Source organism: Mesoplodon densirostris, chromosome 11 (genome assembly GCF_025265405.1).
Source record: "Mesoplodon densirostris isolate mMesDen1 chromosome 11, mMesDen1 primary haplotype, whole genome shotgun sequence".
In the NCBI taxonomy this organism is placed as follows: domain Eukaryota; kingdom Metazoa; phylum Chordata; class Mammalia; order Artiodactyla; family Ziphiidae; genus Mesoplodon; species Mesoplodon densirostris.
This window is the reverse complement of record NC_082671.1, coordinates 58,365,752-58,384,763: the sequence shown is the minus strand read 5'-3', so window position 1 is coordinate 58,384,763 and position 19,012 is coordinate 58,365,752. Positions and strand designations below refer to the sequence as shown.

Below are 19,012 nucleotides of genomic sequence, written 5' to 3'. Positions count from 1 at the left end.
GAACTTTGAAATATGATTTGTTTTTTTAATTTTCTAGAGATACAGTCCTGCTTGTCTGTTTGGGACAGCAATCTTCCACATGAAGTGAAAAATTTAGAAAAACATATTGGAGTGAGAAAAGAATTAGCTGAAAAAATGAGAAGAATATCTGTTGAATAAGAGGGATCTTGGAAATCTTTGTCTTTGGATGGGAAAATTATTATCTTGTAAATATTCTTTAAAAAATGTTTACATATAAAAAGGGTATTTCCACTACTTGCTGTTTGCTAATGTGTATATGAAGGAATGTTTATAGGTTTTATTTTGTAAAAATGTATAAAATTAATGTTTCTTATATATCCTAATTAATATTGTGGATTAAGTAATGACAGGAAATCGAAAAAGTACTTAATTGCAGTACTCGTACTGAAATTTACAAAGTGGATAAATTTTGTTTTGCTACTCATAATGAAGGTAAACTTTATTTTACATTCTGTGATTGACAGGTCTATTGCTGGACTACTTTCTAGATATTCTATAAAATAGAATAAAAATGTTAGAACAGTTTTACATGTAATACATTCCTTCTTAGATTGCTTTTAAATGAAGTCATCATATATGCTTGTAAATAGTCAGTGAATTTGCACTAATAAAGCCCTTTGTTGGGACATGAGTTCTTTTTGTTCCTGATGCAAGCAGTGCATCTCATACAACTTCACTTTATCTAAAAGAAAATGCCATGAAACGTGCTGTTAAGAAACCAACATATTGTCAAAATCATCTTATCCAAGAAAGACATAGCCACTGTCTTATCCTATATTACAACTCTGCCTTTGAATATGGGACCCTGAAGTTTTATAATTGGTGTAAATAAGATGTTCAGTCCTTCAAGTGATATTTTTATGTTGTAATTTTGATTCTAACTGCTAAGCCAGACCACTGGCTACTTGTTCCTAATCTTCTTCATTCCAAATGTTTCTACTCTTCTTCTTCCTAAATTTGTGACCCTGCAAGTTCTACATCATTCAGGTAGAAACTCTATTTTCAGAATTATAGAATTCTACAACTCCCACCAAGACCATTGGGACAAGAATGTAACACACCAGTTTGCTGAAGAAGAAAGGAGCTTTAGCTATAATGGTTACCTGTTAACCTAGTCTTCTAAATTATACTTAAATTGTTAAAATAAATTCCCATGGTAGGAGTGTCAGGGCCGAGTACCTAGGTAACCATTTAAGTGTCATTTCTGCTTTAAGAAAATACATTTTTGGTAAATCTGTTGGCCCTGGCCAATATTTATAATTTCAAACAATTTCCTATGATAGAATAACTAGCCCATTTAGTAATCTCAAAACTGAGAATTTTATTATATGAAGACTAAATTTCTTTATATTAAGGGTAATTAATAAATTCTTAACCCTGAAAGATTCTCCATTTTCAGAGGACCTATATTTTAATTTTTTGTGTAGTTCAAAGAAAGGCAGAAATGATGGAGCTATTTGTTCCTGTGATATTTCTCATTGTTACTTTGTATTCATATGCCAAAGACAATTATGGAGAAATACGTAAAAGAACATTGTATTTAAATGAAGCAATAAACATTTTTTAAAGCATATTTGTGAATTTTAAAACTCTTTGTGATAATGTTTTATTTTTCACATATAAATCTGTAATCCATCTAAACTTTGTATTCATCTGTGTATGTGACATTCCACTATAGGAGTTGCTAACTGAAGTATTCTCCTGGAGCTTTATTCAATTTTCTGTAGTACAACTGGTTGTCAGGATCTCGGGATAAAACCCAATGGGCATAATATATTCTATTTTCAAATTCTCATAAAAATTTTCTTAAGAAGAATGGTTCACTCTTGAGTACTGTTCAAAAAATAAGACTTTAGAACAACCGATTTATTAAAAAAAAATAGTCATTTAATTTTTTTTCTGATTAGAACCCTAGTGTAAACTGCTAATCATTATCAAAACGTAAGCATTTATCTTAACAGAAAATATACTTTGGGGGAAGTTTAGATATAAAGAAAAGGGAGCTTCTCTGAATCTAATTCTGGCAGGCATTATTGATTATGTGTGAACTATTTATTTTTCATCTGGACGGTAAGACATATTGATGAAACAGAACAGAAGTAGCAAAAAAGATTGCCTTCTTGTCAGTTCTATTGATGCTTACTGACTTACTTTTCTATCCTACACTGGTCTAAATTCCATGTCAGCCTATTACAGCAAGGGGATTTCCTCATATCAAAATGAAAGTGGTACTTGCAAAGAGTTAACAGGATTTTTTTCTGCATTTACTGAAATAAGCATATTAAGTGCAACTCTATCAATGGTATTAACTATGGACATACTTAATTTTTTAACATGAAGATCAGTGTAGTTGATAGGATTTATGATTTTCTCTCCTCCAATGAATTGCCTGTGGCTGCTGATTTCCGGATGGTACATCCCTATTCTGGGCTGGGTAATGTTTTGTGTACAGAGTGGAGTGAGATTGCTCTGATTTTTTGTTGTTGGGTGGGGTAGGAGTGGGAGTAGAGAGAGCATTGTGGTTGAAGATCATCCAATGAAAACTCTTCTGCCTTAGCACAGAATTAATTGTTTTTTCTATGTAACTTCCATGTATTACACTCAACATCTCTTTGCTCCCTTCCCCTCCTACAATATGGGTTTTTAAAAAATGTATCTGTTTCATATCCACTATGTTTGAGCTACATTACTGGCTAGCACAATGCTCCTGGCACATAATTATATATGGGAAATTTAATTTGGCATTCAAAACCTTCTATGAATTTCTGATAATTTCTGGACAGTTCTTTCTTCCTGCAGTAGGAGATTATAAAATAAATGAGATCATTTCAGTTTTATGTGGCTAGAATTCTTGAATAAAGGTGGAAGTATCTTTGTTTAGCAAGATAGATTTTATTTCAAAGATGAACATAAGTTCAGCCACATACAATAGAATGTTTTCACTGATATATATTTATTTCAAAAGTAAACACAAGTAGTAACAATATGTAGCAATACCCTTGGTGAATTGTTACGTTAGTCTTTTAAGTCAACTCAATCCCATTTTCATAAAATGCCCTCAATTATTTTGTACATTTTGGTGTTCCATAAAGATAATTAGTATGTGTCAATTACAGAGAAATAAGTTGTCCTTCATTCATAACTACTGACATTTTACTCTTTACCTCCACTTTTTTTTAAATTTTATTTATTTATTTATGGCTGTGTTGGGTCTTCATCTCTGCGCGAGGGCCCCCTCCAGCTGCGGCAAGTGGGGGCCACTCCTCATCGCGGTGCACGGGCCTCCCACTATCGAATCCTCTCCCGTTGCGGAGCACAGGCCCCAGACGCACAGGCCCAGCAATTGTGGCCCATGGGGCTAGCCGCTCCGCGGCATGTGGGATCCTCCCAGACCAGGGCCCGAACCTGTGCCCCCCGCATCGGCAGGCAGACTCCCCACCACTGCGCCACCAGGGAAGCCCTACCTCCACTTTTTGGTTTATTGACCTTATATTAAAGAATATGGTTCTCCAGGTGTTGACTTACTTTCTAAATGTCATGATATAAATTGGTCTATAAATTATTTAATTGTTCCTTCAAGTAATTTTTACATTTTCAAGGTAATGTAAATAGGAAGAGAGAAAACTGACATAACTTGAAACAGTGACTGAAGGAGATTTTTATAGCAGAATTGCACATAATGGAAAAAGTAAAGAAAGTCAACCTGTCTTCAATCCCTAGTTAAAGGCCTACCTGTCAAAAACATGTAGAAAAATCTCCCTTGTAAGTGTACACAGAAGAATTAATCTTTTAAAATTTCTGTTTTCGTTCTATGTGTCAGATTCAAAAAAATTGTAGAAGTTAGGAGATGTGCTCTGGGCTCCTGGGCCTGACCCCATCTCCTTGTGCCAGCCATGTTGCTTAATCCGTCTTCGTGTTAATGTCCTCAGATGTCAAAAGGGACAAAAATACTATCACATACAGTTGTTGTGAGAAGCATATTCTTACCACTTTTATCCCCAAACCTAAAAGAACTGTTAGCTGCTTTATATTTGTTGATGACAGAAAGGTGAATTTTGACGTCTGAAGCTGGTAGATGGAGCCAATATTCTTCTGATTATTCATTTTGCTGTGTTACTTGAGTGACAGACTAAGGCCTCTGGATTATATATCATGGGTATCAGAGATGGAGAAAGCTAGTAACTTGACATCCTGTCAAACTAATACTTTGAATGTTTGCTTAGCATTTATTTAGTGGAAGCTGGGAGAAACTGACTTTGTGTTAATAAAAGTAATATGAAAACAAGTTGCCTTTGGTTTTGTTTCCATTTGGCAATGATTTGGAGAAGTACATCTGTTGAAAACTAAAAAGCCTAGGTAAACAGAAAAGATCTGGTGAAATGGCATAGAAGTATCAAGCTGAAATTAAAGTGAAGGTGAAGACAAAGACTTAAGCAGAACACCAAAGTTGTTTTTCCTGTGAGCATTTGCTGATCCTAGTGAATATAGTGGCAGTTTTCTCAGCTTCAAAAGGATTGAAGGACAGGGCTTCCCTGGTGGTGCAGTGGTTGAGAGTCTGCCTGCCGATGCAGGGGACATGGGTTCGTGCCCCAGTCCGGGAAGATCCCACATGCCGCGGAGTGCTGGGCCCGTGAGCCATGGCCGCTGAGCCTGCGCGTCCAGAGCCTGTGCTCCGCAGCGGGAGAGGCCACAGCAGTGAGAGGCCCATGTACCGCAAAAAAAAAAAAAAAAAAAAAAAGGATTGAAGGACAAAGGACAAATCCCAACACACTCCAACGTCAGGAATCAATATAGACAGGTATTCCCACTGGGCTGGAACATGAAGGGATACGTCTCAGTGTAAGCGAGAAGCAGAAGAACTGTCCCATCCTCTCCCTACTGGGGACAGCAAGGTTCTGGGAAGGCCCATAAGTCATCCTTCATGCAGTTACAACCCAAATTCGCATCATCTATATTATTTTTAAAAAATCACCCAAGCTATTAATTAAATGAAAAATGTTTTAAAGTCCTTGAATTAGCTAGGGAGAAAGCAAAGTCTTTAGATTTTGTTAGATATACATGTATATATTGACAATGTATATAGTGTCAATTCTTGAGTACCCACTAAAAGAATAAGTACAGAGTATATAATTCCCAAACTAGTTGAGGGGGGAAAAAATAAATTACAAAATATTTTTCAATCCAAATGAAAGTAAGAAATGACTAAATAGAAACAAAAAATGGGGACTGATAAAAAATATTTCATAGGTATAAAACCTAATGTGTCAGTGCTTAAATAAAATGTAAATGAATTAATTGATCCAGTTGATAAGATTTTGAGACTTGATAAAAAATAAAAATCCATCTGTGCATTATGTGATACGTCTAAAATTTAAGTATATATAAGTGTTGAAAGTAAAATAATAGAAATATACACACACACAAACATGCACATATACAATTAATAACCAAAATGAAGCCAAGGCAGCAATATTAATGTCAGACAAAAAGACTTTAAGGCAAACATCATACCAGAAATAAAGAGGATTATTTCATAATGGCAAAATGTTTAATCCACCGTAAAGACATAAATTTTAAATTTATATGCACAATATGCATTAAAATTTATATAATCACATATTCTCAAATATTGGGTTGGCCAAAAAATTCATTTGGGTTTTTCCGTAAGATGGTATGCATAAATTAGCAAAACTACAAAGAATAGTTAGATGACAGAGTGAAAGATTTTAACATACCTCCCTCAATAATAGATGGAGCAACTAGACAGAAGAAGAACAAATGAGTGAGGACAGAGGTTTGAACAGCACAGTGAATAACTGACATGATGGACATATGAAGAACATGGCAACCAATATCTTTACCATATGTGTTTTTTTCACTCTAGTTATTTTATTTAATTATATTGAATTAACAAACATACATAAGCTCTCAAAGTTACAAGTTTATTTTGTAATAAACTTTGATTTAAAAAGTTAGTTTCAAGTGTATAGCAAAGTGATTCAGCTATATATATACACGTGTATACACACACACACACACACACACACATATATATATATATATTCTTTTTTAGATTCTTTTTCATTATGGGTTATTAAAAGATATTGAGTATAGTTCCCTGTGCTATAAAGTAGGTCTTTGTTGGTTACCTGTTTCATATATAGTAGTGTGTATATGTTAATCCCAAACCCCTAATTTATCCCTCCCCCCTTTTTTTTAAAATTCAAAGAACGTTTAAAAAACTGACCATAAAAGGGCCCATATATCATTAATGTCATCATTTAATTTTAAAGGGCTGAAATCATACAAGTTTATTCTCTCACTAGAATTGAATTAACATAAAATCAATTGCAAAAAGATGTCACAAGCGGGATTCCCTGGCAAGCAGACTCTGAGATAGAAATTATTGTGCAGGAAGTTCTTCAGTTTGTGCTCCCTGAATCCACACGTGGTTGGGGGAACAGGGGGGAAGCAAGCACAATGGGCAAAAGGAGAAATTGGGTGGTGTCACAAACATAACAGGGCCTCAGTTAACCTCATGGAGACCTGTGAAGCTTCTACATTAGGGTTGTCCTAGGTTGGGGTGAGGGCCCCAGGCCAGTTATTAGATGTGGGATACCTGAAGAAGGCAGAGTAACCTTGGGCATTACAACACTTTCAGCAGAGGCATCTCTAGGAGCAGGTTGTATTGGATTGAGGCCCACATTAATGATGTTTTAATTTAATTACCTTTTTAAAGACCCTATCTCCAAATATGGTTATGTTCTGAGGTACTAGGGGTTAGGACTTCAACATATGAATTTTTGAGGGATCACAATTCATTCTATAGCAGCATCATTTAAAAATGTGAAAGTGTGAGATGGCCAATGAAGAGGGTCACATTGGAGAAAGAAGGCTCTGGAACACATCTGTATTCAGAACAGACAGAAGGGGACAGCCCAAGGAGGAGACAGTTTAAAGAAGGAGATGATCAGTGGAATCAAAAGAGACAGAACATTCAATAAGGATCTATCAGGACTGAATACAGCAAATAAATGTGGTGTTGAAGCCATCCATGGTGACCATTTAGAGGACAGCGTTTATAGGGTGGAAAGCTGATGGAAGTGGGTTGAGAAGTATGCCTAACTAAGAAGTACAACAAGAATGAAAAGACAGCAGTGCATGTTAAGAAGCAGAAGAAAGCTAGAAAGAGGGAATTGATACAATAAGTGGGGTGAGGGGGTAATTTTAAAGGACAAATGGTAAAGGGATCTTTAAAAATATGCTTTAGATTGAGCACAAGAAACCATTTCAATGATACAAATGCAGAGAGAAGACATAAAGCTATAGTCAGGGATATGGTTTACTATAAACCTCTTTATCAAGAGAAGGCCGGTGTTCAAATTCCTTTTAAAATTTTATGCAGAGATGTTGACATAATAGCCGTAAGTATCAAGGACACTATAATAGCCTGCTCAGAACCCTGCAAAATTTCTCATTTACTCTAAATCACTATCTGAAAGTCTGTTCCAACATTACCAGTTTCTTCTTCTTACTAAGTATTACTCTAAGAAAATTTAAGGAAGTTAAATTGGAGGTGGTAATTTACTGTAGAAAATTATTTATTGTCTATATCTAATGTTAAATATTAGTTTAATTATTTATATAACTTTGAATAATATTTATTTAAAAATTCAATTGTATTATTTTTTTGGTATGAGGCTTCCCATAAGCAAAAATTTTCTAATTTTCAGACACTCAACTTTCAAATATAATTTCAGGTAATAATATATGAAAGTAGGGAACTTGTTCCACAATCCAAAGAGACACTGTTTAACATTTTCTGTATTTGCTTCTGGAATAAACGTTATTGATAAAACAAACTATCTTGCCCATCCTGATGCTATTGTTTCAACTGTTGACTTTTCCTCTGGCAGATATCATTATGTGTAGACACTTAAGCCACATCCTTTAAAATCAAGAAGGAAACATTTGACTATTGTTCTTTTTGTTGGATGTGCTTTTAAGCTATGTACCGTAGTTATGCAGTGTATGTTTCAGTATTATTGCATGGTTTTATCCAAACAATATACTATTACAAAAGAGTTAAAGTGCTTAATTTCCTTGTAAAAAGGAGCTACATAATGAGATGTTCCAGAACAAAAATGAGTCTACCTCCTAGAAAAATTATTTTAAGAACACTATTTAACATTTGCTAAGTGGATAGTTTTAATTCCTTTAAAAATACTTTTCCTCTTATAATATCAATAATGGATACTTTAAAACTTTAGAAGGTAAAAAAGAATAACCTGAAGTGAAATCCTAAAAGGAGTGGTCTGAGGAGGAGAGAGGCACTAGGGTCAAACAAATGTGGTTTGTAGCTTACATGCTTTCATGAATATGCATTGAATTATCTGGTTCTCAATGAAAATTGAAAAAAAAAACTCATACCAAGACCACATATATAAATATAATTTACTGACATTTTATTGTCATCTTGACTTTTAGCACCACTGTAAACCAAATTTTATCTATGGTTATTAACCTTATAGTGAAAAAATTCTAGGACACATCTTAAAACTTTGTAACAATTTTTCACTACTAGGCAAATCTGAGTTGGTGAAATCAAACGAAACTATAATACTTTTAGTATAGCATTTTCCCTGTGTCATTAACTGAGAATAAATCTGGACCAGAAATTTCAAATGGTGGGAACCTTTTCTTAACCATCAATATTTTCTTTGTTTCAGTACAATGTGTCTAACTCAATGCCTGCTATATTATGTTGAAGTAAATCTCAATATAAATAGCTTCAGTACTAACACCTAATTATGATGATTATTATTGCCATTATTATTTAATGTAACGTTTATTTAGCACCCCAAAATCATTCATTCAATATTTATTGAGCCCCGAGTATGTGCCAGGTTCTTTTCTAGGTACTGGGACTCAGCAGTGAACAAATGACATGAAGATACCTGTCCTAATTGAATTTACATTCTAGAATTAACAACAGACAATAGTTAAATGTATTAAACAGATTAAATCAAAATGTATACATTAGATGGTGGTGAAAACTATGGAGAAAAAATCAAGCAGAAGGAGGGGAGAGGGAAGAAGTGCCATGGAGTGAGGTTTGTAATTTAAAGTATTCAGGGAAGGTGTCCATGAGAAGATAGTATTTGAGCAAAGATTTATGAGGTGAGGGGGTGGTATTTAGGGGAAGAATTAGCAATTGCATAAAAGTAAAAAATAACTTAAAAGAAATTTAAAAGTGCTTTTAATTTACTTTAAAATTAGAATATTAATTTTAATTAATATTAAATTTAATAGTGTAAAAATAGTAATAGTGACAAATAATTATGTTATCTAACCATCTTTCTGGACATCTGTTTAAACTATATTCAAATTATCCATAATTTAAATGTTTTACATATAGAGAGGCTTTAATTCTTAAGGCTAAAGTTTAATTATAACCCTGAAAAGAGTTATTCTGGAGAAAAATAATTATAACACATAGAAGTGGATGCTAGCTATTTGCAAAATATGTCATTAAAACTCCAGTTTGAATAAGGTGAGCGAGCACAGTCTGTGGATAGCCGAAGAGAGAGTATTCCAGGGAGAGAAACAGCAAATGCAGAGGCTCTGACGTGGGATTCTGTCTGGTGAGCTTCACCAAAGACAGTAGAGAGGCCTCTGAGGATGGAGGAAAGAGGGTAAGAGCGAGTTGGTAGGAGGTGAGATCAGAGTTGGGGCTGATGGAGTGGGCCTTGTAAATCCATAGAACTTGGGTACAGTCACCAAGGAAGTAAAGTGGCTAGAAAAAAAGAAGAGATTCAAATTTGAGCCTTCAGAGCCTCGTGTTAAGAGGTCTTGTAGATGAGAAGGAATCGGCAGAAGAGGGAGCAACAAATGAAGTAGGAAAAAACTGGAAATCGCAGAAGTCAGGTGTACCGGGAAGGAAGAATTGATTAACTGTGTTAAATGAGGTTGAGAGGTCAATAAAATAAGGACTGAAAACTGATCATTGGATTCACAAAAGAATCCAGTGTCCTTGACAAGAGCACATTGTGTGCAGTGCTGGAGCGAAAACAGTGGGAGTTAGTCCGTTCCCGAGAGAATGTCAGGAGCCAGAGTCAATGGGCACAGGTAGCTCCTTTGTGAAGTTTAACCATTAAGGGCGGTGGAGGAGTGGGAATAGAACTGGAGGGAAGTGAGTTCAATAGCTAAGAATAACAGGTTTACTGAGATATAATTCAGATACCATAAAATTTTTTGTCTTATTATATTTATTCATTTTTTAAGTAAAGACAAATAACAGCATATATTTATATGGTTGGGAGTAAGCCAAAAGAGGAGGGAAACCTTGATGATATGGATAGAAATGAGCAAATTACTGGCATGATGCTCCTGGAGGGAATCCAGTACACAAATGGGAGGTCAAGCTTATGTGGCAGCACATAGTGTTCATCTGTATTAATAAGAAGGTCGGCAGAGTTCAGGGTGCAAACACCAGTAGGTGTGCTTGCATGGGGATGTAGAGTGTCTCTTTTGATGGCTTTTATTTTCTTAGGAAATTTAGAAGTAAGGTCATTGACAAGAGGGAGGATGGGAAGGAGATATTGGCTATTGGGGAAGAGAAAAAATATGAAGCAGAAGAGCATAAAAGCAAAGGGACTACAAAGTATAACTGACCGTCTTAAGGATCCACTTGGGGTAATGAATTTAAGTGAGACAAGATAGCCTGATGATGTGTTTTTACCCTATCATGTTCATCTGCCTGGTATAGGTAGGGAAAAGGAAAGAATCTAATTTAAGCCATGGTTGTGGTTTTGCCAAGCAAGTATAGAGAGGGTCAAGGGAACTGAGGGTTCATGCAAGGGAATGATAATGATTGACCACAGACTTTAAACCAAGGAAGAAGGTACTTGAATTGTTGAGGGAAGTGAGTGTGAATGAAAGGTAAATAGGCTCAATGGATTATCGTTCTGAGTGGGAACCAGTAGATCGTTATAATCACACTATTAGAAGAAGTGACCTGGAAAGAGAGAGGACATTGAAATATTTGAAATTGCATTTGACCTTATTCATAATGCATTTTCCACTTGGAATCCTTCCCTGATTCTTCAAGTCCAAGCCTTGGTTCATCCCTTAGACTATGAAACCATGAAATTTTCCCTGATTCTGCAAGTCCAAGCCTTGGTTCAGCCCTTAGACTATGAAACCATGAAATTTTCCCTGATTCTCCCAAGCTAAAAGAAATCCTGCCTTTCTTGGTACGTCTATAGGATTGCCTACTAAACCCCACTTATAGAAAATTTCTATCTTCTGTGTATTCTTAGTTCCCCCAAAAGCCTCTAGGTAACTTAATGTTTCATTCTGGCCTCCTACATACCTAAGCCCACAGTCAAGCACATAAAAGAATAATTATGTCATAATGATCACCTGATATATGGGTGCTCTGGGACCAAATCTCCTTCACGATGAAGTCATGTTATGATAAAGAAAAGGATGTCTTAAATGGCAACAGTAATGGTGGCAATGTTCCCTCTTAACTATACTTTTATTTTCTCTGTTGGAGAAAAGTCCTCAATGTACAGTCTTTATTTGTGAATTATCGAGACAATCAGAGCTGGGTTTTGGAAAAATTATGGTCTGTGAAGTCAGTCCTTTGTTACCTCCCTCTCTGTTCGTGGCATGAACAGCCTTCTCCTCAGTGCTCCTGTGTCTCCTGTTTGTCCACTCTCCAGGTCTCTGTCCCACAGGGAAAAATCTGATACTTTCACTGATGTCAGATTAAAAAATGCCTGGCCTTCAGTAAATGTGTTACCTTAAACAGGAAAATGAATTTTAAATATTTAAATCTGAGGAATTCTGCCCACTTTCAAAATGATTTAAGAATTCAGTAAGTAGACTAAGGAGATCCTCTGGGGCAGAGAGCACAGGAGTACAGGCATTCAGTATTTACTGAGGAGGCCCTCGAAGAAGGCAGGCATCGCTTTTTCCTTTAGATTAACAGAGGCGTGAGTGAATAAAGAAGAAGGAAAGGGATGTTTGGCTACTTTTTCCCTTTCTTGTGATTATTCTGCTCTTCTGGAGGGAATAAAGACTGTTTTCCCTCTGGCTACTGAAGTCTTTGATTGGTAGTGGTTGGGAGCAGATGAGAAGCAGATGGCATCATCAAAACCATGGAGTCGGCCCTTCTAGTTTTCAGGTCCAGCTGATCAGTATCAGGGTTTCCTCTAATTGTCAATCCTCTCTACCTTGCTCAGCACAGACTGGATCTTCTCTTCTTAAATCCTAATTTGAACTTGCTCCCTCTATCCCAGAACATCTACATATATAATTCATGGATGGCGTTTTCTATTCAATTTAATTTTTGTCCTAAAACATTTTTTCAGATATTCTCATTTTCATACATCTTCTACTCATATATCTGATTATAAAGTTCATGGTAAAATGTATATTACTGGAGGATTATGTATCCTTGTGAGTAATAAAGCAACTACTGTAAACGTATTGCACTTAAATATGTCTTAGTATGTCTATACCTATGCATATACCCTATATGATAGCTACATATTTCTCTAAGGAAATACCTAGTAATATATCTATAAGTAAAGAGTTCTTTGTTTCAAGGTAGGTTAATGTTTAAAATTCATTTTCTTGTTAAGGGAGAGGCAATTACAATATTTAATCACAGTATTTGAGTTTCTTGAGGTATTAAGACTTTTGCAATGATCAGTAGAGTACAGATAAATATATATCACTGGCATATGTGGTTTTTAATCCTGGGGCTTTTAGTTCCTGCCTCTGCTGTTTGCCTAGGGTGGCAAGAAGGCATGGTCTGTGTTTGGTGTGAGCTGGACTTGATTCAAGATAGAAGATGTCACAGAAATAAGACACTAAACTGACTCGAGATGGATTTCATCTGGGGCATGCTATGATATTTACTTTTGTCCTGTCATCACTAACTTTACCATACCTAGCCCATGATGAAAGACGGTGGTATGTGTGGGTATAAAAACTCCAGTTACAGGAGCCCTTGCAGATTTGATTTTCCACTATGACTGTTCTTCATTTCTAGGTCCCAAATCACCACCATGAAGTTGATATTTTTGTATTTGGTTGTGGTAATTTGCATCTTCTGCAAAGGTAAGGGACTAATTTAAAGAATCCTTCCATATCTTGATAGATCCATGCATATATTTGTTTAAATGTTTAATGTTCCATATTTCAAATATTTTTCCTCCTGGGAAATCTTTCCTACACCAAGAGTAGGATAATAAGTAAGAAAATTGGATTTGCATTTTATAAGGTATTATTTCAGCTTTTACAAGCCTGTCTTAAGGCAAATACGTGTATCTGTATCTATATGCTTAGAAATATTAGTCAACAGGTTTTTGATGACTCTGTCTTGAACTTGCATCTACCTTAAGACTAAAGACCCACATTGGTAATTTCACTTTTCACAAATCAAAAAGTTGCATCAATTAAAAGACTGGTTCATCATCAAAAGAAAATTTTGTAGGGAGAATATTTCTTAAACAACTTTCATGGACATTTTAGAAAGTCAATTAATTAATTTCTAGAATTAATTGAAAGATAAGATCATTAATGAATTTTAATTAAAAATTGAGCAAAATGAAAAAAATCTTTAGAAACAAATGTATTTCTTGCCCTTTAGGTTTGTTTCTGAAAAGGATAGGAAAACAATAATATCCAAACATAAGGAGAAAGGTGTGTAAAAGAGAGGAAATTCATACTATATCCTAACTTAAAAACTATTTTCTAAATTTGGAAGTAGAAAATATTTCGCTTCTCTGTGAGAAACCAGAATAAAGAGGACTACAATTATTTGTTTTGATTAAGAGAAAACATTTCTATCCTTAATCCAGTTACCTGGGAAATTGATAGGCCATTAGAAAATGATTATTTCAAGTAATGGTGACTTTTGTAATTTATACAGCATTTTGCTGTAATCTTTGCTTCTATTTTATATAAATATAAATATTCTTTGCCTATACTTTGCATAAATGTATTTCTTATGTCTTAAGTAACAGTTCACAAAACTCATTTCAAAGCATTTATTAAGTGATATATCACAACAAAATGTGTTTGTATTTGCTAAAGTATGCTAAATTCACCAGAGAACTGGAGAATATTTCTAAAGTAAATTCCTAGATATCCATGATAATTCTGGTAAATGATTACAAATATTTCAATAGGATTTCAATAGGCTGGTTATTTACTGACAAAATTCAGGTATTTTATGTATTTATTTATAAGTTCATAGTCAGAAATAAGGAATATACCTGGAAAACTGTTCTTTGCAGAAATTCCAAGTGCCTTAGTTGAAATTAATTTTTATTGCTCTTAGTCAATAAGATTCATGATCCAAACAGATTCCCTTCATTTTCAGTAGGTTACAGAATGGTAAAGAATTGATGACTGGAAGTTACAGAAGACAGATATTTAAAGGGCCTACATAGAATCAGTCAGAAGAAATATTTGTATTGCTTAATCAACCGTAAATGTATAGAAAGAAAGAAAACTAATAAATACTTCCCTGGCTAAGTGGAAAAAAGCTTCAGTGACACAAGGGGTAGATTTGGCACAAAATGGATATGCAAAAATCAGTTCTTATTTTATTCCCAGGCTATTTTATCCTCTCAGTAGAGTAAAATCTATACAATTGTCTTTTTTCCCTTTTTTGTCTAATTCCTTGCTTATGAACACATTAGCCAGAAAATGTTTAGGGAAAATAGTCAAGTGAAATATAGATCAGAAAATAAACATCACATTGGCAGCTGTAAAAGGTTTGAAAAAGGTGTAAGTATACATAGTATAAATAGTATGAAAAAGGTATGAAATATTGGTTAATATTAATTTGTGAGTCTAATTTATTTGGCTACATATATTCCCAAGAGTACATTGATGTTAAAAACTTTAAGTATGTTGATAGGTAAATGTATTACTTATATATATATATATAAATGAGATTTATTAAATAAGAAAGCTCCAAAATAATAAATTAACATTGAAATAACATAATGGTTGGATATAAAAAGTAGATTGCTTATAATGAATTTAAAAGAAGAATGGAAACAACAGAATTAATCTCATTCTTTTAAAAAGTATGCTATAAAATGATCTAACTGTTTTCACTTTTTTTTTTCATTTTTATAGATGGGGAAGCCCTATTTTATAGGCTAAACTCAAGTCAGTATCTTTCAGAAATTAATCTTCACTTTGATATAACAAGGTGTATTCTGAGCCCACTTTTGGAACACAGAAATTTTTTCCACGTATTTTGAGATATAATTGACATAAGTTTAAAATATACAATGTGATGGATGATTCAGTATGCGTATGTATTTAAAATGACTACCACAGTAAAGTTAGTTGACACCTCAATCACATCACACAATTATTTTTTGTGTGTGTCTGTCTGTGTGTGGTGAGAACAATGTAAGATCTACTCTCATAGCAACTTTTACGTACCTGATACAAAATGGTTAACTCTAGTCACCATGCTGTACATTAGATCCCCCAAACTTATTCATCTTATAATTGGAAGTTTGTACTTTTGATCAAGCTCTTCCCATTTCTCACATCTTCAATCTACTGGACACCACCACTCTACTCTCTGTTTCTATGAGTTAGATGTTTTTAGATTCCACATAAAAGGGAAATCGTATAGTATTTGTCTTTTTCTGACTTACTTCACTTAGCATAATTGTTACCAAGTCCAAGCTCGTACTGCTCGCCGCACAACAGGCCAGAAATTGAGAGACGAGTTGGTGGGGTAAGGAATAGAGACTTTATTCAGAAAGCCAGAAGACCAAGATGGTAGAGTCATACCCCAGAATACCATTTTGCTTGAGTTAGAATTCAGGCTTCTTTTATACTAAAAGGAGAAAGAGTAAAGTCAAACATTTCCTGGTTCCCATCAGCCTCCGGAAGGGATGTGTTAATTTCTTCCTCCCTGAAGTCATTCACAGGTGGGCCTGTTCAGGATGTTTCTGGTGAGCTAAACAAGGGTATTTTAGCTTAGTGTTCATTACCTGGGAGGCAGGGTTTCCAGAGACAGGCCATTATGTATAATTTAAGTTTATAGGCAACATCCCTTTAGTGATTAACTTGTAATAGAATACAAAATGTTCTTCCCTATTACATAATGCCCTTAAGATCCATCCATGTTGTCACAAATAGTAGGGTTTTCTTTTTTATGGCTGAATAGTATTCCACTGTGCATGAGATATAGATATATACATATATCTATATCTCACGCTTTCTTTAGCCATTCATCTGTTGATGGCCACTTAGGTGGTTTCCATGCCTTGGCTATTGTGAATAGTGCTGCAATGAATATGGGAGTGAAGATATCTCTTTGAGATGGTGATTTTATTTCCTTTGGGTCTATACTCAAGAGTGGAATTGGTAGGTCATATGGTAGTTCTATTTTTAATCTTTTGAGGAACCTCCATACTGTTTTTCATAATAGCTGTACCAATTTACATTCCCACCAACATGGAATACAGAAAATTGATATATTCAGTTTTTATACATACTTGATTTTGTGAATGAACTACCAGGACTCCTCACTCATTTATCTCACATGATTGTAAACTACTCAAGGGTAGGAGTTTTGATCTATGGCTGCAATGACACTCAGTATATGTTTGTTTTGAATTAATAAAATAATTCAGGATCATTGATAAATGATTTGTTCTACATAAAAAATTTTCTATATGAAGGTAACCAAATCCTCTGCAAGGTAAACTTTCTGAAATGAACCACAGAATGCCTATCTTCAGACCCAGGGAGACATGGGACTTCTGAACACAGTTTAACCTTATTTTGAGGACATAAAAATAAATGCCAATTATATAATATACCATTCAATGATGCTCTTGGGATTTGCTGATATGTGTGTGACAGTTGGACCCTACTCTAGAGATAGTTTCTGAGTTTCTATGTTTCTTCTTAATCTGCCTTTCTTTCTCCTCACTTATGTTGAATATCTAGCTTTATATCTTTATAGGGTCATTATGTCTTCTTTTAGCACTCAGTTCCAATTCTTACTTACTGTCTTCAGTCTAGTGTGATGAGAACACCTTTGATCCCAGCTCATTAACCTCATATATGTTGTAAGGGTATGCATTCTCTGTGAGACACCAAGGAATTTTTCCTGAAGGGAAAAGTTCATGCATGGGTTTTGTGACATCTCTATTTATTGCAAGGGGGTTTGGGGATGACTCCTGATTGAAACCTACATTTCAGATAGCTAGAATTTTCCAGGTATTTAACCTATATGGGGAATGTTATTGTATAATTTTTCTTTAGAGACAATATTAAGTGTTCCCAAACACTGTCTGTAAACCATTTCCTCTTATCTTTTGGCTAAATGTGTGTGTGTGTGTGTGTGTGTGTGTGTGGGTGTGTGTATAACTATGCACAATTTAGTTTTGGCAATGATTTATGAGAACACATAGGAAGCCCTTTGTCTTTTAACCAGTTCTATTTGCTGTTTGTTTTAATTTGCACCTATATCTCTCAGATAGATTTGCTGACCATAAGTCTTGGATTTCCCAGAAGATCTCCAATTTCTAAAACTTTATCTTAGTATCAGACCATATGCTTTAACTTTTTATTTGAATGATATAGTCAGTTTGTATTTAGGAAATTTGTGAATTTTAGAGCATAGAGAAGCACTAAAAAAGAAAAGAAACCTGCAATCCACTAAGTCCCCAAATAAAAATGTTGCCCAAAATGATTTTTTGAGGTTTATTGAATATATAATTGACTGGTAACTTTATGCAAAATTCTATTGCCATTGTTAAGTATTTTATTTCACATAGTTATTGAGAAAATTCTTTTGGAGACCAATGCTTTGATGTATTTGATAAAAATATTTTGATGTCTCTAAATCTTTCTTAATATGTGTGCTTGCATGTAAATCATGCCATTTGTTGTAAAGTACTCATTCTTATTGTGTGTTTTTGACTGCTACACTTACTATAGCTTGACAGCATTGCAAATTTGCATGCTATTTATTTAAATATGAAGAAAATTCACCTTGATTCATAATAATAACAATCCTGGAATCATCTGTAAGTTGTGTGTACATGAATTTTGGTATCCAGCTGTAAAATAGAAATTGTAGCCATTTAATTCAAGTTAATTAATTTTAGTTTATACAGTACTTTTGTCACATGAAAAACTCTTTTAACTAAATATTCTACATTTCACCAACAGAATAATCATTTATGCTTTGAGGCACCTTTTCAAGTCATCTAAGAATTATATTTTTCTGTGTTCTAATTCATGCATCTAGGCTGACTCTGTAAAATGGCTGGAGCATTGGTGCAGCCATTCTCCTTTATGGGGCTGGTCTGGAGGTGTATTAAATACCATGGTCAATGGATAATTACTATATTCATGCCTGAGTATTGACTCAGTTAGCAGATGTATATGGGAACACCTCTCAGGACAAGAGCTGGCTGCAATCAAGATTCACTTTCTATTGACAAATCTATTAAAAAATTTATCAATGACAGCAGTTCTCCCTTTTTTTATTCAGATGATAAAATAACTTAAAGCAAATCAGGTAAATTACTTTGTTTTCTTTTCTTATGCTATTTATGCTAAATAACAATAGAGTGGCAGTGCTTTTCTTTGGAGACAGGACATTTCTTCCATGGAAAATCATTAAAACACCTAAAATGAAATATTCCTTATTAATACAAAGGAACATATCATAGTGTGTTTTAACATAATCTGGGCCAGCCATTTAATATTTAATCAGTATTTATGAAGGTGGTGACCTTTGAAATACAAAACTGCTCTGGTTATGTGCTTTTTAAAAATTTCTTAAACCTATGAGAAAAATGTGAATGTAGATTTAAAGTTTTACTTTCCTATATTTTTATTGACAGAACATGCTTTTATTTTATATTCTGGGTTAATTCCTTACTGATTTATTTTAATTAAAATCGGTCTTAGTTCC

The 19,012-nt window shown here is 34.4% G+C and overlaps 2 protein-coding genes across 5 annotated transcripts in view; both read left to right on the top strand.

Moving 5' to 3' along the window:
* LRRK2 (leucine rich repeat kinase 2) overlaps positions 1-1,568 on the top strand; it is a 142,163-nt gene extending 140,595 nt beyond the window's left edge. For all 4 annotated transcript variants that reach the window (XM_060111824.1, XM_060111823.1, XM_060111822.1 and 1 more), the window contains one exon: positions 38-1,568. In XM_060111824.1, the coding sequence (XP_059967807.1) occupies positions 38-159 (122 nt within the window). In that variant the 3' untranslated portion in view covers positions 160-1,568. The remainder of the gene's footprint in view (positions 1-37) is intronic.
* An 8,552-nt stretch (positions 1,569-10,120) lies between these two features.
* MUC19 (mucin 19, oligomeric) overlaps positions 10,121-19,012 on the top strand; it is a 123,049-nt gene continuing 114,157 nt past the window's right edge. The window contains 2 exon segments of the mRNA XM_060114199.1: positions 10,121-10,149; positions 10,574-10,684. Coding sequence (XP_059970182.1) covers positions 10,121-10,149; positions 10,574-10,684 — 140 coding nt within the window.